Source organism: Saccoglossus kowalevskii, chromosome 4 (genome assembly GCF_978046115.1).
Source record: "Saccoglossus kowalevskii chromosome 4, keSacKowa6.1, whole genome shotgun sequence".
Taxonomy (NCBI): domain Eukaryota; kingdom Metazoa; phylum Hemichordata; class Enteropneusta; family Harrimaniidae; genus Saccoglossus; species Saccoglossus kowalevskii.
This window is the reverse complement of record NC_140644.1, coordinates 32,977,089-33,004,238: the sequence shown is the minus strand read 5'-3', so window position 1 is coordinate 33,004,238 and position 27,150 is coordinate 32,977,089. Positions and strand designations below refer to the sequence as shown.

Here is a 27,150-nt window from a genome sequence, read left to right as displayed (position 1 = left end):
AACAGAATCAGCGAACTTCCTTGTGTGGAGTCAGGTCAAACTATGGTGACAGCAATGTTTGTTCAGCAATGTTTGTTTTTATTATTAGAGGACGATTACACGAGTAATCGTTCCATATTTGGATGGTAGGATGACATACCCCGTAAAATAACGCAAAATTACGGCACGCTGTATTTTTTTTATTAGCTGCTCATGCGCACATCCATAGTAAATAAACACAGACATTGTCTACAATCTACAATTACTTTCCTCGACGATTAACTGGCTTTTAGACAACATATTCACAGGACATGAGGTTGCATCACAACATATTCACAGGACATGAGGTTGCATCACAACATATTCACAGGACATGAGGTTGCATCACAACATATTCACAGGACATGAGGTTGCATCACAACATATTCACAGGACATGAGGTTGCATCACAACATATTCACAGGACATGAGGTTGCATCACAACATATTCACAGGACATGAGGTTGCATCACAACATATTCACAGGACATGAGGTTGCATCACAACATATTCACAGGACATGAGGTTGCATCACAACATATTCACAGGACATGAGGTTGCATCACAACATATTCACAGGACATGAGGTTGCATCACAACATATTCACAGGACATGAGGTTGCATCACAACATATTCACAGGACATGAGGTTGCATCACAACATATTCACAGGACATGAGGTTGCATCACAACATATTCACAGGACATGAGGTTGCATCACAACATATTCACAGGACATGAGGTTGCATCACAACATATTCACAGGACATGAGGTTGCATCACAACATATTCACAGGACATGAGGTTGCATCACAACATATTCACAGGACATGAGGTTGCATCACAACATATTCACAGGACATGAGGTTGCATCACAACAAATATAATGTTTTAAATTACAAGATATGGGAATAATTATAATCTGTTATGATTTGTTGTTGGCTCGCTGCCGACTGAAACTATGGAAATATCCGAAAAGCCCCTCTAGCGATTCAATAAAATGGAACGCCACAAATTGAAATAGAATTTTGCCTTTCGCCGTTCATTTCAAATTTGTATTGTTGAAAACTAAATGTCGCCACCACATTTATAACTTCGAAATAACAGCTGAAATCTAAATGGTGTTTACTTACCGCCAATTCATCAATTGAAATTACACTAAAATATTAGAAATTCTCTTGGCCATCATTACCCACGAACCTTGAAATTATGACACGTATTGAATCAGAACTCCTAAGATACTGACAGAAAAATCATCTAAATCAAACTAACGCTGCAAAATTGTTTTCAAGAACATGGCGATTGTTTAGTTGAATCTGTGTTTAGATGACTATTTGAATTTAACACTATGTAGAATAGAATTATGAGTGTAGTAATACTTGTTTCCATTTAATATCAGTCAGAATCACCAGACAGGAACCAGAATCACAGGAAGCCCGGGAATTATAATAAATTTACGCCTGTTGTGGGAAGTTTAGGTTTATATTTAGTGTTTCAAATCTACTAATATCGGTAAATCAAGGGGTTGTACAAATTTTAAAAAGAAAATCTCTGTTTTTTCCTGTTTAAGAAGTGTGGGGTCGCTGGAGCCATTATCCCTTGTTCAATGATCGATACCAGCAGATACCCCTATCGGGGTACAGTTTATTATAGTACCATGATTCCCTCTGTCATAACAGGTTGTATTAATTTGTTTTCAGTTTACTCTGTATACTAAATACATGGTACTTCAAAAGTGCATTTTTATTTGGGTGAGGCAGTCTCAGGACTGGCATGCAGCCTGAGTGAGGCTGGCTGCCATTTACTGGCTGCGACCTGGTTGTACAAATGATGGCTTCGCGTTAAAAATGTTTTGAACATAGAACAGAGTGCATATCGGCGTGATACCAGTTACGATACAACGGTCATGTCATCATTTCTATATTGACTATATTGACTATACTGAAAATGTCACGTGATACATCGTCTGAGCTTCCGTAGTAGGTTAAAAAACACGCGTTTTGCAGGAGTATTTTGAAGGGAAAACGTTTATCGGCACTTCACTCGAAACATATGCGTACCGTGCATATTCGTGATATATATTCTTTGAATATCAACTGTTAAGTTCTAGTTTACGTTATCTCAGACATTTCCCCAAGCCTGTAGTTTATTTTGTAAGCGAACACATCCACATTGGCGCATAGTATCCGAGTAGTATCGCCCGTCAATTGGTCAAACACGCTTTCAGGCGTTCGTAAATTATATATCCGTAATCGATGTTCTGGGCTTTCTGCAATATTTTTACGAACAATCGCTTTTAATGACAATTGTACTCTTCGGAAGCGTTTCCGTGCTGGCCGCGTAGCAAGATCCCTCAATCTGTAATTGCTAAAATGCTTCAATCAAGAAAGCCTTAGAACTAGTACATTGTAATGTCATTGAATGCCTGCAGTACTCAGATGAAATAAGGAATTCCTTAAAACAAACATGTCCACTGTAATCAAATTGAAAAAAAACAATGATTTACGAGATACACGTCACTGTATAGTCACTTGCTACAATACAAACTAGGATGTAGCCTCAAGGTGTAATTTACTTTTGATAACCGTACAACAACAAGTGGCTCATAAATACCGTCCGCTATGTATACATGAAGAGTTGAACAACATCTACGGAGTTAGTAATGTATTTGGCACATTTTGAATAAACTTTTTTTTGTTTTACTTTTCAAAGGGTGCACATACATCTATTAGGCAGAAATTTGTTTTCATTGAACTCTTTTTGTCGTTGACTACATGTTGTTATGTATTTATTCACATATCTGCGAAAATATACACGATTAATGGGGGTTTCGAATAAGTATATTTCTGTATAAGTTTACCAGACATAACTTTTGACTAATCATTGAAAATATCGGCTTCAATAATAGGTATATGTCAACTGTGGCACAAAGAGAGTGATTACTTCTAGGACAATCAAAAAGAGATCTATTTGAGAATGTTTCAATATTTTTCAATTGTTTTAATTAATCTATTTTTTTTATTTTATTAAACAGCAGCAAATACAAACTTATGTCAATGCTGTTTTTATTATCGTAAACCAGTAACTGCAATATTTGATAAAAATGTTCAAAAGCCAAAATTTATTTCACGAATCACATAAATGCTCAATAATTTGCGATATTCTGAATGTATGTCACTGTGTAAGGTCTGCTTATTAATACTGAGAGAGGCATCCACAGAACTCACATAGGACAGACAGTTCTTTCACTGCTAGAATGGGATAGACAAGACAATAGTGGAAATAAAATACATATACACCAAAATATCCAAGCTCCTTGCTTTAATACCTCTCAAAATAATTACAAGAAACAAAGTACAGAATAATACAATGAACAAAGTCACTAAAATAGGGGATTGCTTAGGGAAGTGTGCATTGGTGATAACTCTCAGTTCCAGGATGTGAATATTGATGACAGTCAATGGCTTCTGCAACACAACAACGAAGAGATACAGGAGTCTTGCTTACAGATGAACGTTGTTATGTTATTATGGAGGGTGCCGCTAATAGCAGGAGATCGCAGAGCAGTTCATACAAGTCTCACAGAATGATGATTGAAGCCATTTGAATAGTGGTCTCCAACTGTCATCAGTCTAGCCTAGTTATAGTGCATATATGGCCCAGTCTCAGGTACACCATCTGGGTTTCCACATGAGCCAATCAGAATGTGGTCTTGCTAGCAGCTGTCCTTTCAGAGTTGTAAACAAGTATGACCTATCAATCACCTTTATGACAGTTATCAGACGGCAATGCACACCGTTTCCTCCCACAATTCCATGCACCACTCTATTTGCAGGGTGTTAGGTAGTATAAAAAACCTAGAGTAAAGAATGCTGACAATGTATATACGTCATGTGTCGTTAATGTCATGTCAGCTCGTTTTTAATACATATTACCATATGATTTGTTTATTCTTGACTTTGGATATTTTTTGAAAAGAAAGGAAATATTCATTGTATAGTCAATATGCATAGATGCCAGTCATCAGTTTTTTCAGTATTAATCGTCCATTTACAGTATAACTGTCGTATACTACAAATCATTCAAAATTATTTAATTTTTTCAATCAACTACACAGAACAGATTTATTTCCACATCCTAAATATATTTTTCTAGACATAGTTTATGACTGCTATGACAAAATGATATTAAGTTCAATTCAAACTCGTTCAAATATAGTCTATTTTCTTATATATCGCAATCATAGTAATGTGTCAGCTGTCATACTGTATATAATATCTTTGTGTACCTTCCAAACATAGTTGAATTGAACAGTTGGAATTGATGTGGTCTAAAATATGATTGTAAATACACGTAATTGACAAACTTGAATAATGAGATCACTGGAACAACAGCAATATGTTGACAGAAATTTACAATACCCAAACTAATGTCCTTCAGCCATATGATGTGAATTGGCTTGATTGTAATAAGCAGCAGATGATCACTAGGACAGTTCTAATGAATGATGGTTTATTGTAATTACTGAATCAACTTGACCCTTAGGTGAATCTAAAATAAAATTAGCTGATATAACAGTCATAAATCACGTGTAAGTGATAGTTTGTAATTTGTAATTTTATCTGCCACCCACAGGTAATCATGCATAGTTATACTGTGACGCTGATTAAATAAACATATGGAATGCTGTGCGATAGCTTCCGGTGTAATATATAGAGGATATTATTAGATTTACTATTTTGTATGGAACTATCATCGAGTGGAAATGTTTTCAACGCCGTTGCAATTCTGCTAATTGTATTCGTTTCCACTGCATAGCTTGAAACACAACCAGCACAAATTATTAGTTAATCAAAGAATTATAGATACATTTTATGTTTTCCTGGTCTAAACACAAGCATACTGAATTATCATGTTGGCGTTCTCTATATTGACACTGCACAGTAGAGTGCTTGAAATGCAATCAATATAACGTGATAAAAACATCACTTTTAGTGTATTCTGTTATAATTACTAGTCGTACTATGTTTGAAATTGGTGGTCGATGACTTCTTCTGACGCAACGCCGAAATATGCCCAGTGCATACTATAACATGTGTTGTGGGTAACTCACATTATCACTATATAATAGGTAACATGAATTACAACAAGCATTCTTCCAGATGAATATCGTGAGATATTGAGAACTCATTCATGACTGTGTAAACAGTTGATATTGCACATCTAAGATTATATTTTGTTTTTTCAGTTTCCAGTTAAAAAATTCGGGATTATGTATGATTGACCACCATTCTTGCACATAAATGATTGTTATATTCAATGCGCTCAGGTGTGTACTAAATTTGTGCAGTTATTCACAATAACCAAAAAAAGTATCCAAGTTTTTGTTCAATCAGCGACTAACATTATTGCATGTCTAATGAATTATAATCTGCCAGGCAGTTGCAAAAATATGGTAAGTATAATTGTATCAGATTTCGTAATAACATTATGAAAGCAGACATTAACATTACACTAGAAGCAGATTACGGTAGGGAAAGTGATGATATGACATATATTTCACACCTGGCATGCTTAAGGGAGCATTGCGTATGTATTAATTATGATATTGTCATTGAGTGATTAATATATAACAATATGTTTCACACACCTATTCACTAATCTGTGCCTCTAATACGAAAAATATTATTTTCATTACAAACTGCCTATATGCGCAATTACGATTCAATATTTATGTATTTGCCTGTTACATATTTCAATAGTTGGTAATAATATATAATATACGATGCAATATGCCTATATGCTAATTTATTAAGAATCACATTGGTTCGGCAGCGTGTCTTTTTCAAAGAATTATTTGCAATCATTTAGTCGATCATAGTCAATTATTCGAAAGGCATTATGCCGTGCAAAAAAATGGCATCATGGGAAATTGAGTCAGTGTAGTGTAGTCCAGAATTAATAGTTCCCACCCATCGATTTCGCAGTGTGTTTAAAGAGCTTGGAGAGTGCGGAAGTAAAGCTAACCGTTATCGCATCATGGCATCTTCGTACTCATTTTACGGTGATCGTTACAGCGACGGCGCGTTGCAATTCAGTCAACCGATACCTCATCCATGCAAAACTAAAACTCGCAATACAATAGCGTTGTCTTCGTTCTCAGACGGACGATTTCGCAGCAAAGTGAATTCCATTAAGGAGGATGAAGAAAAAAAAGTACAATTACAGAAGGATCCCCCGACAGCAACATCAAAAGGGGATGTAAATGCTTGTGGAGATTGTTGCTGCTGTAGAGTATTTTATTCTGACCGATTCAGAGAATTCTCGTCCGACACCACCTTGCATGGATTGCGTTACGCAGTTGCCGAAGGTGTGGAACCATGGAGGAGGTAGGTTAGATGTTTTAATAATACTGTAACCCTGGCAACACGTATTTACATATAAACATATCCAAGATCACAAGACTATTCAGTATTCAGTTTGCACGCTATCTGAATGATTGTGGTATGTACTAGTAACGCCTTAAAACCACGTGAAATAATGTTTTTCTATAGATTCCAAATGATTTATAGCAAAAATAATTGGCAAAGTGCCATGAGCTACATCGAACAAGATAATGATATTTAGCTGCCAACCATTGGTTGATTCTCCGAATCGTAAATGTTAACACTGTTGCGTTTTTTGTTCAAATACACACACATGCTGTACGTACAGTACGTTACAATTAAATAACAAATAATTCGTTCAGAGTAAATCAAATAATATAACTATGAACGTGGGAGTGTGGTATGAAGATTCATTTTCGTCCAATCAGTACACCACTAAAACTAATTGCTACCTCGTACCCGAGGGATCGTGGACTGTGGGTCTCATTTCTCAGCATGTCATTACACTAGTAACTGTCACATGAAGTGGCAATAAGAGAGGATCGAGCAGTTATAGGTCAGCTAACACATATATACGCGTCTTCTAGATTACAAGCTGCAAATAAATGTAACTAAAGAACAAGAAATACTCGGCAGGTAAAAATGTAATGTGTGTGTGACTCGAGTCTTTTACTCGGCCACCGAATAATCCCGACAGAAGGGTGCGAGCATATTGCGCACAGATACCAAAGTTTTCACCATGCCGTGAATTATGTGTTATCACTTGCATTACATCCTGTGGTAACAGCTACTGTGTGTTAACATAATGTTTTTGCTTAAAGATAAATCATTCACAATGATGTGCACAGAATTTTACACATATATGCAAATATAATAGAGAATACATTAATAAATATATGATATATGTAAACACATATTAAATAGTGAGGACCGAAAGGTTGTTATTGTGTAACAAGAAAACAAATCTATACCCAGTATTCAATATATGTATGTATGTGAACTCTGTACTCGATGTGGGTTTAATATTATATTGGTTACAATGGGGCAGCGCAAGTAGAATCCAAATTTAGTATTACGACCATGTGACATATAGTGAACGTATAGACGCGATTATTTGGGACTGACCTGTGAAATTTACGGTTATAGTTTGGACTGACTTGTGAAATTTACGGTTACAGTTTGGACTGACATGTGAAATTTACGGTTACAGTTTGAACTGACCTGTGTAATTTACTGTAACAGTTTGAGTGACCTGTGAAATTTAGGTTACAGTTCGGACTGACCTGTGGAATTTACTGTTACAGTTTGAGTGACCTGTGAAATGTACGGTTACAGTTTGGACTGACCTGTGGAATTTACTGTTACAGTTTGAGTGACCTGTGAAATTTACGGTTATAGTTTGGACTGACCTGTGGAATTTACTGTTACAGTTTGAGTGACCTGTGAAATTTACGGTTACAGTTTAGACTGACCTGTGGAATTTACTGTTACAGTTTGAGTGACCTGTGAAATTTACGGTTACAGTTTAGACTGACATGTGAAATTTACGGTTACAGTTTGGACTGACATGTGAAATTTACTGTTACAGTTTGAGTGACCTGTGAAATTTACGGTTACAGTTTGAACTGACCTATGGAATTTACTGTTACAGTTTGAGTGACCTGTGAAATTTACGGTTACAATTTAGACTGACCTGTGGAATTTACTGTTACAGTTTGAGTGACCTGTGAAATTTACGGTTACAATTTGGACTGACCTGTGGAATTTACTGTTACAGTTTGAGTGACCTGTGAAATTTACGGTTACAGTTTAGACTGACCTGTGGAATTTACTGTTACAGTTTGAGTGACCTGTGAAATTTACGGTTACAATTTGGACTGACCTGTGGAATTTACTGTTACAGTTTGAGTGACCTGTGAAATTTACGGTTACAGTTTGGACTAACCTGTGAAATATACGGTTACAGTTTGGACTGACCTGTGGAATTTACTGTTACATTTTGAGTGACCTGTGAAATTTACGGTTACAGTTTGGACTGACCTATGGAATTTACTGTTACAGTTTGAGTGACCTGTGGAATTTACGCCATATGTCGATATGACGTGTCGATATGACGTGTCGATATGACGTGTCGATATGACCGATGGGAACTAGAGAGATTAAAGTACATTCTACAAAACTGTTGTCATATATTGCTCCATCCATCACATGACTTTATTATGCAACTTGCTAGAAATTCAAGTTCTACTAAATTATCCTACACAAAATACGAGCTCTACCGAAGAGCGATGCCTGTCATAGTGCAGCATATCGCCATATATTTGCACATTATGTCTTAGGGCATGTCTCGTTGTCAACGATCACGGTGTAAATCAAACGCTCTATATGCAATCCCACACTCATATCTATATTCGGCTATGACGTATATCATAATAACGGAAATGAAACAATGTTGCATAGTGCCCAATTACGTGTTCATTTCACTGTTTTAATTAGCTTATTATTTGAAGGGTTTGTGAATTTTTTTCATTGTATCATATAAAGTTGATTTATGTATTATTCACATGTAGTGTTCCATTCCATATTTTCTAGCGTTCACTGTTTCACTAATCATGTTAACCACAATATTTAGAACAGTGCACGCAATGGCAATAGATAATGGATACTATTTGGGTCACGTGATTTTCTCGCTCTCAACGAGATTTTGACGGTCATTTGCGAATAAATTAATTAATCATTAACATATACTATTTTAATTGAAACCGTTGGTCTACAAAATTCTGATTCTGATTCATATTTGCATAGTAATAGTCATTAAAGGTTTGTGGAGTCGTCAGTGCTCTTGAACTCTTGAAAACAAATCGGCTCCATAGAACAGAGTAGCCGACATGCGACATTAATCACGTGTTAATGGCACAATGAAATGATGTTTACAGTCTACAGTCAGTATATATATATGCGGTCGTTTATCATGTCAGTATACATGTGTCCCACAGGAGCTATCCGCCACTGCCGCTCTCTGAAATTAATGTATGACCCTGCACAGTATATGTCATCGGTGATTATTTGTAGTTGAGAGATATTTTACTTTTATCGGATAAATTGTTTGAAAGGACATAAGCCGCCGATTTACGATTTACATTGAATTTACGATTTACATTGAACAATTGAATGGACGCTTCGAACGATGTGAAAGTATGGACGTCTAAAACAATGTGAAAGTAAGTACCGATAAAACAATATGAAAGTACGTTTGCCAAGAACAATGGAAAAGTAAATACGGATAAAACAATGTGAAAGTACGTTTGCCAAGAACAATGGAAAAGTAAGTACGGATAAAACAATATGAAAGTACGTTTGCCAAGAACAATGGAAAAGTAAATACGGATAAAACAATGTGAAAGTACGTTTGCCAAGAACAATGGAAAAGTAAATACGGATAAAACAATGTGAAAGTACGTTTGCCAAGAACAATGGAAAAGTAAGTACGGATAAAACAATATGAAAGTACGTTTGCCAAAAACAATGGGAAAATAAGTACGGATAAAATAATCTTAAAGTGCGTTTGCCAAGAACAATGTGAAATTAAGTACAGATAAAACAATGTGAAAGTACGTTTGCCAAAAACAATGGGAAAATAAGTACGGATAAAACATTGTGAAAGTATGGACGCCTAAAACTGTGTGGATGTATGAACACTTAGAAAACATCAATGTATGGATACTTTGATCAATGTGAATGTATGGACGCCTAAAGCAATGTGAATATATGGATGCCTAGAACAGTGTGAATTTATGGATGCCTAAAACTATGTAAATGTATGGATGCCTAGAACAATGTGAATATATGGACGCCTAGAACAATGTGAATGTATGGATGCCTAGAACAATGTGAATGTATGGACGCCTAAAACTGTGTGAATGTATGAACACCTAAAACAACGTGAAAATATGGACACCTAGAACATATTAATGTATGGATACTTTGAACAATGTGAAAGTATAGACACCTTGAACAATGTGAAAGTATGGATGCCTAGAACAATGTGAAAGTATGGATGCCTAGAACAATGTGAATGTATTGACATCTTGGACAATGTGAAAGTACGGATGCCTAGAACAATGTGAAAGTATGGATGCCTAGAACAATGTGAAAGTATGGATGCCTAGAACAATGTGAAAGTATGGATGCCTAGAGCAATGTGAATGTATGGACGCCTAGAACAATGTGAATGTATGGACGCCTAGAAAATATCAATGTATGGACACTTTGAACAATGTGAAAGTATAGACGCCTAGAACAATGTGAAAGTATGGACGCCTAAAATTGTGTGAAAGTATGGATGCCTAAAACTGTGTGAATGTATGAACACATAAAGCAACGTGAATGTATGGACGCCTAGAACAATGTGAATGTATGAATGCCTAGAACAATGTGAATGTATGGATGCCCAAAACTATGTGAATGTATGTACGCCTGGAAAATATCAACGTATGGATACTTTGAACAATATGCAAGCATAGACACCTTGAGCAATGTGAATGTATGGATGGCTAGAACAATATGAATGTATGGACGCCTAGAAATATGTGAATATATGTACGCCTAGAGCAATGTGAAAGTATGGATGCCTAGAACAATATGAATGTATGGACGCCTAGAACAATGTGAATGTATGGACCCCTAGAAAATATCAATGTATGGATACTTTGAATAATGTGAAAGTATAGACACCTTGATCAATGTGAATGTATGGACGCCTAGAACGACGTAAAAATATGGACGCCTAAAACTGTGTGAAAGTATGGACACCTAAAACGACGTGAAAGTATGGACGTCTAGAATATATCAATGTATGGATACTTTGAACAATGTGAAAGCATAGACGCCTAGAGCTATGTGAAAGTATTAACGCCTAAAACTGTGTGAATTTATGAACACCTAAAACAACGTGAAAGTATGGACACCTAGAACATATTAATGTATGGATACTATGAACAATGTGAAAATATAGACACCTTGAACAATGTGAAATGATGGATGCCTAGACAATGTGAAAGTATAGACACCTTGAACAATGTGAAAGTATAGACACCTTGAACAATGTGAAAGTATGGATGTCTAGAACAATGTGAAAGTATAGACATCTTGAACAATGTGAAAGTATGGATGCCTAGAACAATGTGAATGTATGGACATCTTGAACAATGTGAAAGTATGGATGCCTAGAACAATGTGAATGTATGGACATCTTGAACAATGTGAAAGTATGGATGCCTAGAACAATGTGAAAGTATAGACATCTTGAACAATGTGAAAGTATGGATGCCTAGAACAATGTGAATGTATGGACATCTTGAACAATGTGAAAGTATGGATGCCTAGAACAATGTGAAAGTATAGACATCTTGAACAATGTGAAAGTATAGACACCTTGAACAATGTGAAAGTATAGACACCTTGAACAATGTGAAAGTATGGATGCCTAGAACAATGTGAAAGTATGGATGTCTAGAACAATGTGAAAGTATAGACATCTTGAACAATGTGAAAGTATGGATGCCTAGAACAATGTGAAAGTATAGACACCTTGAACAATGTGAAAGTATAGACACCTTGAACAATGTGAAAGTATGGATGCCTAGAACAATGTGAAAGTATAGACACCTTGAACAATGTGAAAGTATAGACACCTTGAACATTGTGAAAGTATGGATGCCTAGAACAATGTGAAAGTATGGATGTCTAGAACAATGTGAAAGTATAGATACCTTGAACAATGTGAAAGTATGGATGCCTAAAACAATGTGAAATTATGGATGTCTAGAACAATGTGAAAGTATAGACACCTTGAACATTGTGACAGTATGGATGCCTAGAACAATGTGAATGTATGGACATCTTGAACAATGTGAAAGTATGGATGCCTAAAACAATATGGAAGTATAGACACCTTGAACAATATAAATTTATGGACGCCTAGAACTAGAATATATATATAATAATATTATGGATATAATGGATTATTTTATGTCATATGTACGGAAACACACAAATTACGTAATATGATGCTATACAGACATTACGATATATATATTGTATGATCCGTGTCGGAAATCACCGTCCTCGACAATGCTTGAGACAACCAAAGACATTCCATCTATGCATTTTGAACCTAGGCCACATTACACTATATATAGCATGTTCATTTCTCTCTGCGTCAATGGTGAAGCTGCTTCAATGAAATATAATAGCATATGTACTCTGTAAATCTTAGTGTTTTAAAATATGACACATTTTTGTCCCCACTTTAAAATCACATTTAAGTGATTTATAATTAAGCACATTAAGTGTTTTTCTTAAAATCGCAAATGAGTTATTTTACAACATTACTGTTTTAAAATAAAACAATGTTACCGTTTTGTGATAAAACATTTAAAGACACACATTTGTAAAGTGTTTCCAAAAAAGTGTTTATTATCACAACACTTTTAAAAGTGCTTTTACTAGACACATATTTTGTAAAGTGTTTATAATCACGACACGTAGGAAAATGTCTCACCCGAAGACACGTTTTAATGAAGTGTTTACTGTCACAACTTTTTAAAAAGTGATTTCACTAGACACATATTTTGAAAAGAGTTTCAACTAGAATTATATATTGAAATAGTGTTTATCATTACTTTGTAAAGTAAAACACAAACTGAATATTGACAAGTGCTTGTAACTTAGACACATTTTAAAATGTATTTACACTGATAACATGGTAAAAAATCATTAACATTATCATTTTTTAAAACAAAATATATCAAATATGGCGTTTCATGGTGAGACACTTTGCACTATTGTACAGTAATCATAACATAACGATAAACAAATCACATAATCAAGTAAAAATAATAAGATAAGTTCAGGTGAAACATTTAAAAAAAAACATGTATAGTTGTTGTAAAAGATATTATCAATCGCGTGAATAAGTGTGTTTACTAAAATTCAAACCTTTCGTGAAACTGTAGATTCAATACCCCATATGTGTGAACATTGACACTTCAAAACAGATGAGTAATTAACTGAAACCCCTTCCTCAATGACATAAATGAAAAGGGCAAATCTGTTCTCATGTGGTATTGTTGTTACGGATACAGTCCCTCCGGGCACATCAAATTCCTTAGAAAAAATAGTTGGACATAAAAAATCATTAATTTCATCTATTGCGATCCCATTTACACTCAATCCTCGACTCTGAATATATGCACTGCATCTATTCTATTTCATTCATCTTTTAATTTTCTATCCGTCAAATGGGTTGATTGCTTATTTTTATCATTTTTAAAATTACCCCTAAAACGGATAGTGTTGTATTTTGAAACTATATTTACCTATTAAACCAAAGTTCTTCTCGCATAGAAGTGCATTATTACTAATAATAACCCATATTAACAGGACAAAATTAATTCCGAATATTAGCAGTATCATCTTGTCCACTCCGATCGTTTCTCTTAAAATCTATAATATTATCGAATTGCAGTAAGTAATGTTGAATTAATTATCATTATTGTTTCAAGCAATGCGATATTTGAATTCATGGACATGAGTTTAATCAGTTATCCCGCACATAACAAAATGAATAGAGACCGCTGCAAATATCAATGTAGTACACAACTGCCGACACTGGCTCTATCAATTACACTTTCCATACGCTTCGTTACGGAGTAACAATATCATCAGACCTACAGGTTTGTTTAGGATAACTTCCGGTTCCCTTCTTTCCTCAGAAAATGAAAACAGTCGTCATTCGGTTCAAGTTGTTATTGCTTCTTCAACGGGTATGCCATCTGTCCACACACTGCGAATAGTATAATTCAATCATGAATGAGCGTGCGCACGCCACAAGTTACCAGTTACTTGAACACGCAACATACATTAATGTCCACCGTCGTTTACGAAAGGTATCTCAAAATATTTGCAAAGAAGTAGCAAACTTATTTATTGTTCAATATTTGTTTTCAGATTGAATTTATTAATTAAATTTCTAAATAACAATTGAATGGTTGTGTATTATTAGAGGCTTAGAGGGGCTCGTTTAAATGAGGCGCAAATTCGCACAGGTGTGTGGTAATCACCATATTGGAATTCAACACCAAGGCTTCGCCACGAGAATAAGAGCTGTGAAGAAATTGAATCTAATAATTAGATCACATTCGAACATTGATAACAACACCGTGCATGTTTAATTCCATTATTAAACTTGTGGCAGGTAAATGGTATGCACACTCGCAAAATACTAAAATCGGTAAATTTATCGCTACATGCAAAGTATGACTTGCTGACAAATGTGACGTGTGTGAGCTATATATACTATATATGCTGCATACAGTCAATAATAAGTACTGTGTACATTATAGATGCATACCGTAGACGGCATACTAAAGTGTCCTGTATATAATCGGATGTTTTAGGTTGAAACATTGAAACAGTTTCAAAGAAAAGTGATTTAGAGTGATTTAGTTACTCTTATGAGCGTTTGTACATGTCATATACGTAAACATGCATAGTCGGGTGTTTTACCTTGAAACATTACATGTGTGTTTGTTTTAGGAAGTGCTTCATGATAAAACAATTTAACAATTTGGAAAAGGGTTTTAGTGTTTTACTCAAATGAACACAAATGAGTCTTATGCATTAACGATTTGCGAAACAGATATAGTCTGGTGTTTCGGGTTGAAATATCGTTGGTTATTTTGCTTTCTGAAGTGTTTCAAATTGAACATTTTTCGAGAAAAATCACATGTTTAAATCACATGTGAGAATGCTCAGGTGTGATTGGAACTACAAATACTGTTCACCAAATGTAGATTAATGAAATCCCTACTTAATCCACCACGTGGCTCGATTTCTAGTTGTACTTAGGTTGGTAAGACCATATAGGTTGGTGCTTGGCATAACATTATTTTCTGGAGGTAATGACCCATCTCATTATGCGTTGAATTACGACACTTTCGGTGATTGTCTAGTTGGCATATATACTATAATGCTTCCTCACGCGTCCACAGACTTTAACTCAATTTTGTTAATACTGTTTGCATAAAGTTGGATACATTAGCCCATAAATGTTCTATCAATAAACACTTTAATGACACATTTATGTCACCGTGTTTTATTTTATTTTGAAAAAGTGTATTTTTGTGTGTTTACAATGTGCTTAATTTTCATCAAAAAGTGTTTTAGTAACTCCCTAAACACTTTTCTAAAAATACTAAAATACTACTGTTTTGATAGAAAATACAAGTGTTTTATTATATAATACACATGTTTTTAATTACAACAGTGTGTTTTCAATTAAAACGGTGTGTTTTAAGGAAAAACATGAAAGTGCTTCCGAGATTTACAGTGTACATATATACATTCAGACACGACTCAATTTAGTTACAAAATACGACCCAGTTAATGGCTTAAATTCTGTCATCTAATTAGATGGCAGATGATATATTTGTAAAATTTTCATTAAATGATATTCCTTGCAGGTTTCTTTGGACAGTGTTACTTGTAATTGCTGTAAGTGCGACTGCCGTGTACATGTACCTGTGCTGGTATAAATTCTTTTCGTTCCCGGTCAACACCGTCGTTACTCTCACTTATAAGTCAAAACTTCGCTTCCCAGCAATTACCATATGTAACTACAACCAGTACCGGAAGTCCGTTGTTAAAGGCACGCGATTTGAGGAATGGGTACGCCAACAGTATCCACTGTTCAACTTCAGCGATGACGATGTTCAGGTAGAGCTAGATGAATCAATCTTGGAAGCCAACAGAACTTGGTTTGACCAGATGGCCGCACACAGCAAATGGAGTATGATATATCAATGTACTTTTGGTAGCGTTAAAATACCGTGTAGTGCTAGTAACTTCACGGAAACTTTCACCGACTTCGGAGTATGCTATACTTTTAACGGTGCTGACAGAGAAGGTGGGGCGCTACTTGTGGGACACAGTGGAAGTGAACATGGTCTGAGGATGCGATTATTTGTGAATCAATCAGAGTACACTTTCGGTGAGCATTGTGGTGCAGGATTTAAGGTAAAACACATTAGTGGCTACTGTAAATTTCTTGTCAAGTGATGATGCAGTTATTCAAGCATATACTTAACATACTTAACAATTATTTAGATAACTGTGCATTATATTTCACAGCGTCAATGTTCACGTATTAATGAAATACTTAGTAACAACATACATGGCAGCGTTACAATCCTGTTAATTCGTCTGTCAGTGTGACACACAGAACAAACACATAGGTTCCCGTAGGATGGGATGCGAAGGTAGTTTACACTTGTTGTGATTACAAGGCAGAAAAAATGCCTGAACGTTTGCTTACGAGAATAACTGCACATGGTTTATTTCACATGGTTTATTTCACATGGTTTATTTCCAAGGTATTAATATAATTAATCAGTCGTATACTCTGACGCATACACTACATACTAGACGCATAATATTTGATGTATTTTAGAATTTATTATTATGCATGGTTTACTAAACGATAAAAGATTGCTATACCTCAATGGATTCACATGTAACAGTCGGTCTGCACATTATATAAATGATATTACGTGATGAATGCATCATGCCTTCATGACAAGACTCTATCCCTCACTATCCCACTGTGTAATGACACTTTAATGGAAGTATAGTCTCATTAATCTATACTGTATTCTCGTTATTCATGCCTATGGGATTTATGTCGTTTATTAAATGACATTCTAGATTCTTCCCCATCCGCAAGACGAAGTGCCATTGGTTCGTAATTTCGGATTCGCTGTCTCTCCTGGGACTGAGGCTCTGGTTGGACTAAAGATGATTCAGGTAAGTGACCTACTGATGACATCATTCGGTTCGTGATCGGTAATTTGGAGATTCGCTTCTCAAATTAATGTCTTTGTTCTAATGTATGTCTGAGGTCATTAACGTTATGCCATTAGGCGTTACACGTTCATTCAGCATCACATAGCGTGCATTGCTTCTGTCAACATACATTTTTATCCAGTTTAAAAATAATTGTTTCATCACCACGTTCTTGACAGCTCGCTGATCTTTGACAAAATGTTCATAAATAATGAATAAAAGGAATTGCTTACCTGTCACGCATGAACTGTGTACAATATATCTACCCAGGGATTCCACGTATAACGTTCAGTCACTACGCTTTAAAGTCTGAAATATGTATGTTGTCTCATCAACAACCTTTTGAAGGCGACATTGTTAATACATGAGTTGTATAGTGTTATATCATTTTTATCTTCAAATTGTTGAATTATGAACATGACTCACAAGCGAAATCCTACAATTCTGAGAAAACTGATCCCAACTATTATGTAAATAGGTAGTTGCTATCCCCATGGTTACTATAAAGTTATTCATGACGGTAAGCTTTGGTCTTACTATATATATATAAGAATGAATGCTATATTTTTATAAAATGAATGCTGTCACAGTGTGATGGTGCGGTACAGACCATATGCTACCACCTGTTGAGAAGTAATCAATAAATAAATAATAACGTAGCAACATAAATTGCGTGCACACCAACTGAAATTACAACGTAATGTGTCAGGCCATGATCAAATTGTAACCTATGACCCCTAACATTCAGCATCACGTGATACCAATAAGCAACAAGATGGTTTATCATTGGACTAAAATAAATCTCATAGGATCAGCGACTTCACAAAAGCCATTTTTCCATTACGCCCATATTAATCAGATGCTATCACTTGAATGCCTTTCAAAACAATATGTTTCTTATAAGCACAACACAAATATTACTTTGTATTTACTTACCAAATATAAAATTATTGAAATCAAAATGAAATAACAGCCGACACCCAAAAACTGCAAGTCTGATACAGAACATACCACTTTCAAACAAAACCTTGTTTGAATAAAACAGCTCATTCATATATGACAAATCACAATACAAACGCTACCATTCTACAAGTATGTACAGTGTTTAAAAAACGATGCAACGATACACTTACCACAAAATGTCAATAGAGGGCGCATGTTTTTATATTTTACAGATGTTTAAAGATGGCAACATCAACACCTTCAATTTACATTGCACTCTGTACATTCAACAATTTGGCCTTTTTAGCATAGCCACCATCGACTTTTGTATCTGAAATATTGTTATGTTTTTTGTAATCAAAATATGTACATATATAAACAATTGACAGTGTCAGTACTACCTACAACACATCCCACTCATGTATAATAAAACTGTCATATTTGAAAGGTATGGGAAATTATATAAAAATAAATGAAACTGTTGATTGGTTAATATTCCTCCGCAAAACGTATACAGTTATCGACGATAAATGATTACAGCATTGATTCAGAACACTGTATTTTATAGTGTACCTATTTGAGGCACAGTCTACATCATTTAAAATTATAATTGTACAATCATTTGAGTTACAATCGATCTCGGTGAGGTCTCCTTCATATATAATTGTTGTAGCGTGAACCAGTGTGTTTGAACTCAGTTGAGACACGGCAGCACGTACATCATCGCGAGACTAGCTGTGTTGTGGATTGTGCCGCACATGATGTAATTTGTTTTCAGACTGTAATTGCTGTATATAAGATATAGATGCGATTTACTCTTATATTTTCAATATCCGTGCTCTATATTACTGATGACCACTTGAAGGACAGATAAACCTCGTATATTATCACACAAAACTATATAGGATAACCATTTGACTGATTCTTATTTATATTCAGTTATTAATATCACGTTAGCTTTGAATCTACGAATTTACGAATAATCAAATATACTAATCTGTCAAGTAGGACTGGTTATTTATATATTGGAATGGGGTTAAGCCAAAGCGATTCTATAACTACAGTTCTTTCTTGTAACTACTTATCAATGTAATGGCATAAGAAATCTTTGAGACGACAAATGATATGTTAATTCTGCGTAGGCCATACCGACTTAATTTCATGAATGACATCCGCGCGCGCATTAGTTTTCGCCTGTTCTAAAAAAAATCTCCGACGACGAGTCTCCACAGATCGGGTTTCTGTCCAGAACTTGCCGACTCATATTGTCGCAAAGCGCCGGCTTCTCGTAAAACTCGTTTTGGACTACCTCAAAACGTGCCAATTTTGTCGTAAATGATCTTCTGCACATGCGTGTTGCGTTGGCGGGAATTCCAACATGGTGACCACGCCACCAAAATACATGAGCATAACAGTTCAGAGGAAAAACGGAGGGATTGTTGTAGACTGGTACGCAATTGACGTCGGTCAGACAACTTTAAGGACATATTGCCCAAAGTGGCTGTCCTGCGTTTCTTCTGCAACGTTGAGAGAAATGGGAGAGGAGTGGATACACTGTGTTCTGTGGTTCAATTCGTAATACCGGCTCCGTGATCCTGTGGTTTTAGTAGCATTTTTTTGGCAGGATTTTTTTTTCGCCCTCTCGCATTAGTTTTGGGGTCTCCAGATGATGTCATCTATAAAATTAAATCAGTGTGGCCTTATGCTCACAGGATGATTCTGACATAACGAATTTCAGTGTTTGTCCATGTCTTTAGGAACACAATCTTCCAGCACCTTATGCAAGCCAGTGTTCGAACGAAACACTACAGTATTTTGCAAAATACGCACGTTCTAACTGTGTACGAGAGCGACAAACTGACGCTGTTGTCGCAAAGTGTGGTTGTCGGGAACCCTACATGCCGAGTAAGTTTAAATGAATGTTTAGCAATTTGGCCTTGTGGCGCTTTAAATGTTTATAATAATTGTGCATACACTTCAAATGGGGCAATTACTGATTCACACAACTATAGACACTACTGGCCTGATAAAATAGAAAACACTTTGCGATTTCCAGACTTACCAATCATTCTACGTTTAAGCTATGCATGGATACATAAACACAAACTCGTTACACGCTTTGCCATTTGTTAAATGACAACTCAATTCGTAATTTGAATACGCCAATATATATTGCTTTTCCAATTAAATTCTATGCTTCATCGTTTCATTCCAATGCTTGTAGATGACTGTTTACTATCTGCTATTTATAGGTGACGCGAGGGTATGTAATTACAACGAGACTCGTGTGTGTGTTCGACCAGAGTTAGGTGAGTATCAAACATACTGTGATTTTATTATTATTGTATTTAACCAGGGTATATGAGACATTCTATCACATGGAAGCATATAATCACCTGTCAATATCGAAATTACACGACTACACATACTGATAGTATTACAACGTTGCTCGGATGACGAACAGCAATATGTCAATTACTAATGATTTCCTGTTTCACATTCCCAGTTTGCTGTGATTTCTAACGAAATGAACACACCAAATTTTGCTGATATATCGATTGTTCTTCATTGATTCCTTCTGATTATCTATATTGACTAAGATTCAGTGGTGATATTGTATTGACCAATTTTGATAATTTTGAGATGTTGGTGTAAAAAACATTTTCTACAATTCCTGACACAGTTGAACGTCATTGAAGGGTTCCAAATATATTTAAGCAATAACCCCTGCCGAAGGCGGGTATACCAAGTGGTATACCCAACTTCGGCGGGGGTTATTGCTATTATATTATACCAGTATATTGACAATTCGATAAAACTAGTAAAAAAAGAGTTTACTTTCATCTACTAAAAGATCATGATTATGGCCCTTGAACATGAATATTTATAAGAATAGTATGTAGTTTACGCTGAATGCATACAAAAATTACATGCGCAACACAGTTCGAATTGAACACAAACTAATTTTTATTCCACATGAAAAAGAAACATATCCACGTTGAATAGAGCAGCGTAAACACATAAATTAGCATAACAAAGGATGACCTTTCTGACCTTTTACTGACGCACAACGCGATTTGAAATACAGGGTCGTGTACAGTTTGGATCATTTAAACAACGGATTTTCCACGTTTTAATTCCGGTTTTTGTACAATTTGGACTGTAATTTGCCCATTGAAAGTACAGTTGTGAAATAAACCGGTTTTGTGACTCATCATACTACTTGTAACTGTGGATATTTGACGTTCAGCGGTACTTGGTTCGACCGAAATTTGAGACGCAGCACAGCGACCTCAGTTCCAACATCTGACCTGGATACCTTTGGTATAACCAAAGTTTTGTGACAGTATGACTGACAAGTTTTGTCGTTGTTCTGGGGTAAGTTTGATGGTGTAAGATCGGATTTTCGCATCGTTTTTGTGACACGTACATGATATACCTTGTCTCAACTCCGGCCGAAAGACTTTGCACGCCATCACTCTAAATACAGTGGTTGGTGTACACTCGCCGGCGGCACAAATCTGTAGCTTTCGAAATTACCTTCATCATCTCCTGTAATTTATTTACCCATAGTGGAGAATTACAATACCATATATCGTCGTCGAATCCTGCGTTGTCCCGTGTTTTTTTGAAACAGATGGCAATTACCCGGGTGCACTGCAATTTTGTCAGCTGCCGCTACCGGACACCGGTTGTTATTGGTGGCATACATTTTTGCTTGTGACTCATAGTTTTTTTGCATTTTTATGTCATTAAATCCCTCAATTATATCTTGTACTTAAAGATCATGTTTTCTTTGTTGGAAGTTCGCAATCCATCTCAAAGTAACAACACTGAGAACATAGCGTTCTGACGTTCGTGTAGGCACCTCACGGTGTTGAGGGACGGTGGTTTCATTAGGTTTGTGTGGCGAACGACAATCACCCAACGACCGACGCTCACAACTTGGATCCCACCATTAACAAAAAGCAATTTTATAGTTATATAACTTTTCAGATGTTTTTAATTCAGTATTTTTTTCAATATTCTTCCAAAATTCAACCACTATATTTCCCTAAAAATCAAATAATACCGGTTTTATGTATTTCCGTATTAAACCTGTAGTCAATTCATGTTCCAGGGCCACTTGGTTTAGCCGTTTATTATCAGCCAATATACCATGGATTGCATATGCAAATTTTGTGTTTGGACCAATCAAATCAATGGATTAACACCATCAATATACTGGTATAATATAATGAACAATATATAACTTTCTAGTACAGCTTTGTAATTGGTTGAAATGATAATAATATGTCTGATTTGACATTATTATGAATTACATTTGTTTTCGATATCAAATACAATTTTTTTATGTTCATAGAAAGGATTCAAGTACAATGTCCCATGGCTTGCGAATCGTCTACCTACGCACCACGTGTTAGTTATGCCATGTTTCCTGGTCGCCATATTGTGGAAGATCTGCAGATGCGGTTTAATCTTAGCTACGTGGATATAAGGTAATACAAGTAATAGGAAATTGGTTTCCCGGTTCAATCTGTTGCCTAGGATACCATGTTTCATCCCGTATTTTTAGAAATAGTGATATTTGCACAACTTTCAAGTCTTGCCAACTAAGATGATTTGTTTTCAAACAGCTTAGCCTGAAAATCACACAATTGACTGTACGGCACCAAGCTCCCATTTACTCGTAGATGAGTTTGAATGTAATTATATAAGCACATATATCATCAGCATGTTGGCCAAGTATATTGTGCATGCGTGTGTTAACACCTGTAATCGCAGTCAGTTCATAGTATGACTACATCTATCACGACAAACTGGATACGCTCTATCAATCTCCACCTTAATTGCTTCTGCTCACAAGAATGTTTATCCAATGTTGTTATCATAAACCACGCAATTATCGTCCCAGTAAACACCACAGGGCACATATACATCACATAGAAACAACGCATGTGGAAGTGTGGGTTTTCCATTGTTTATATTTTGTGTGAAAACAGTTGTGTGTCAACACGTTTAAAATATTGTTGTCTCATTTAAAGAGAGAATGTAGTTGACGTGAAGATTTACTTTGAAGAAATAAGTTTGGAGGAAATTTATCAGGAAGATGGGTACCCAATTTCTGAGTTGATTGGTGAGTTATTTTATAATATTGATGATGCCAGGGCACAAGACAATGACGTCATCAATATTACAGTACGTATTATACGTTATGACGACTGTTCCATACCTCACTGATAATGAGCATTTATGTAAAAGTAATTGAAGACAAAATATATCTAAATTTCAAACTAAGGCCACACTGATATAATTTCATGGATCGCATCCTCAGGAGACTACAAAACTAATGCGAGAGGGCGAAAAAAAATCCTGCCAAAAAAAAATGCTGCTAAAACCACAGGACTACAGAGCTGGTATTACAAATTGAACCACGGAGTGTATCAAAAAAACAACAAGAAGTCTTTATTTGTAGGAGACACATGTTGATTTACACATCTCGTACTGTATTACTGTCACAGGTAAAACCATTTCAAACAAGCTCTAGTACATGTAGTCATAATGAAGTACCTTCAGTCAGAAACACTGCATTCAAGGTACAGCATGAACACAATTTTCAGTACAAGTCAAGGCGGAATGTACATATCACTACTTTATGACAATAACTAACAAAACATTGCACTGTGTGTGCAAGCAAATTATCCGAATCAGGAAATGAAAAAAAATAAGAAGAAAATTTTCTTCACCTCGAAAGCGGACTTCGGCGAGGAGCTTCCTCTGTTTCGTTGCAGTTTTGTCGACTTCAATGCGGACAAAGCAACCGAACTGACTTGTTGTCTGACCAACTTTTAGGCTACCATACACCCCCACTTCTCTCCCATTTCTCTCGTCGTTGCAGAAGAAACGCGGGACAGCCACTCTGGACAATATGTTCTTAAAGTTGTCTGGGCGAAACTCGCTTGCCGCTACAAATCTCTCGTATAGCTGTGTAAACTTCAGATCTCCCTTGCCGACGTCAATTGCGTACCAGTCTACAACAATCCCTCCGTTTTTCCTCTGAACTTTTATGCTCACGTATTTTGGTGGCGTGGTCGCCATGTTGGGATAATTTACGACAAAATTGGCACGTTTTGAGGTAGTTCAAAACTAGTTTTACGACAAGCCGGCGCTTTATGACAATATGAGTCGGCAAGTTCCGGGCAGAAAACCGATCTGTGGAGACTCGTCGTCCGAGATTTTTTTTTTATTTTATTTATTTTATTTTTTTTTTGAGAACAGGCGAAAATGGATGTCATCCATAAAATTAAGTTGGTGTGGCCTAACTCTGCTTTATTAAGCGCATGGAGATGTATACATAGCGGTAACTCATACGTGTACATTTTATGGCAAAATTTGAAACAGGAATAAACTACTATTATATGTACCATGCAATAACAATGACATCAAGTCATGTAATGATTTCCATATCACACTCTCTCAGCAGTGTTTAGTTCTGGGACACGATTTGAAAGTCACCAACTAATCGTTTCATAAAATGCTAAAACACAGCTCGTGTAATGGCTAGACACATTTTTGTAAAAAATGTTTGAAATATGACCAATCTGAATGTTCTCAATATATACTTATACTTCCCTGCATTCGATCTCTGTTTGCATGTATGCATGTGATAAATATAATAGCAAAATGCGTGACCGTGTATATCCTATGTTTCAAACTCGTGTTTAGTAATTTTCATATGTTCTTTGCCAAAGGTTTGGAATATAATGGAAATTACTACACACGTTTAATGAATACGATATTACATGTTCACTCATAATACATCATCTATGACACCAACTATCCCACTATGTGATAAATAACCCTATTTATTTTTGTTGTTGTTATATTTGTATGGTACAATTGCTTTCATGCAGACAGAGAATAAAAGAGAATATATTTGGTTTTATTCCACTGCTATTTGCAGGTGCTACTGGAGGTGAGTTGGGACTATGTCTAGGTGCCAGTCTTCTCACTGTATACGAAATTTTAGAGTTTGTCGGTATAACATTGTGGAGGCGTTTGAGAAGATGGCATTAGTGTGAATCATTGCAAAACCACCTGACCAAAGAACAGCGCACCGATGACGTCGTTAATATGCTAAAATAACTGTAACTACAAGCGATGTGAAAAGAAACATGAATTCAGGAGCACACAGTGTACGACTGCTGGGACTTAAAATGATTGGCTCTGTACATTGTGATAATGTTCAAATAATATAATCAATTTAATTATGTATTACACGTTATATGCTAGATACAATCTAGACATACTGATGTGTGTGGTTTTGCTTTAAATTCTGGAGAACAGAACATCAGTGTCAAACACTATTGCAGGAATGGCGTCCTCTCTCGAAAGCTGCACGTTGTGTGCGTCGATGGAGAACGGATTGTGATACGCTGATGGGATGGAAATATTTTATTAAAGTAGCACGAATAAGAAAAATGTCTTTTCCTTTTTTTAAACTGTAGCTAATTATAAAAATTAACTTCTCCGTTAAGCAATACAAATTAGTATTCAAAATAATCTAGCACTGCTGTTTTTGCATAATGTTGTATTCTTTAAAGACGCTTAGATGAAGGGTACATTTGATTATTTATCGTACAAGATGAACCTTAAGTACAAGAAACATCGTTTGCCACCGGGTTATATATCACTGGCTACACGCATAAAGTTTGCTACCACGTTGTACCATTTCTTATGAAATTATTCATATAACAACGCGATTAATATGTTCTACAATAATACTGATCAATAAATTTTAAACATAGATCGGTCCTTTGTTGTAAAAATAGAAATCATTTTCCTGTTTAGCAACCGCTACGCTTTCGCTATGTTTTCCAGCTTAGAATACTGATTGTAATTGTCGCACAATATCAAGTTTTTTACCTTTGTGTCACATGTTACAGTTTTTCACATACGACAATGAGAGGTAAATAGGCCTTGAGTTAGGATATACAAAGTTTTGTCACAGAATTATCGAAGATGTTAACTTGTAGTGAATTACTGAACTTTAAAACACTTATCTGTAAACGTTTAAAACAGGATAACAGATCGGGACACATTCACATCAACTTAGTAATACTTGAGTGTATTCTGTAAATTTCAGCCGCCAAAGATATTACTAAATAAATTAAGTAATAGATTGTATTTGAGTTTCAGTTGATAGATTGCGTTGTTATAGTTAATTTCTGACCAAGTGATGGCGCTGTAATCGAATAAATATGAATGTGAGTCGATGTGTTATTTGTAAGCATTCAGTCGTACGTCTCCTGTCTACAGTGACGTCATAACTCTGTATACGCCAGTGAGTTGATTAAAAATAATTTACGAGTATGCCATTGCGCAATCAACATAATTTATTTATCAATGATATCAAGCACTGTTATGCATATAAGTGACATTCATTGTGAACATAGATGATTATAATTAGTGTGGCTTGATGTCTTTGCTAAACACTTATTTTTGAAGATACATTTTACACTACGTTAACAAAAACAAACATTTACGATGTTATACTGTAATTCACCGACATTTATTTGGAAATAGTGTACATTTAAATACATAATCACCAATAATTATTGAAAACAAATGCCACTAATACTGCCATTTAAGAATGATACACAATGATTCACCATTCGATGTGCACATGGTGTAATTTTAATTTGGAGACAATTTATTGTCCTTCACTAAGCAATGTGTTGATTGTTCTCGCCATATGAGGCAATTGTATTTTTGATGTAATTTATTACTATTTTCAACACTTTGCTGTTATGTCTTCAGTTTGATCAATATCGCCCGGGAAAGAAGCAAAAGTTCAAAATAACGATTACAAGGTATATTCACACGTACTGTACAGACACTT

At 35.6% G+C, this 27,150-nt stretch overlaps 1 protein-coding gene across 1 annotated transcript; it reads left to right on the top strand.

Moving 5' to 3' along the window:
• The first annotated feature begins 6,026 nt into the window (after nt 1–6,026).
• Nucleotides 6,027–26,621, top strand: LOC102801970 (acid-sensing ion channel 1C-like). The gene is made up of 8 exons (XM_085498394.1): nt 6,027–6,407; nt 15,929–16,481; nt 17,169–17,267; nt 20,006–20,153; nt 20,501–20,557; nt 22,612–22,747; nt 23,294–23,385; nt 25,213–26,621. Exons 1-8 carry the CDS (start codon nt 6,058–6,060, stop codon nt 25,323–25,325), a joined length of 1,548 nt encoding a protein of 515 aa, XP_085354520.1. The 5' UTR covers nt 6,027–6,057; the 3' UTR covers nt 25,326–26,621.
• The last annotated feature ends 529 nt before the right edge of the window (nt 26,622–27,150 follow it).

Bases quoted from the DNA above. Each gene is read 5' to 3' on its own strand.
- LOC102801970 (XM_085498394.1), top strand. From the start codon at position 6,058: ATGGCATCTTCGTACTCATTTTACGGTGATCGTTACAGCGACGGCGCG. The intron at 6,408-15,928 runs GTAGGTTAGATG...TATTCCTTGCAG, and splicing joins GGTGTGGAACCATGGAGGAG to GTTTCTTTGGACAGTGTTAC. The intron at 17,268-20,005 runs GTAAGTGACCTA...CCATGTCTTTAG, and splicing joins TTGGACTAAAGATGATTCAG to GAACACAATCTTCCAGCACC.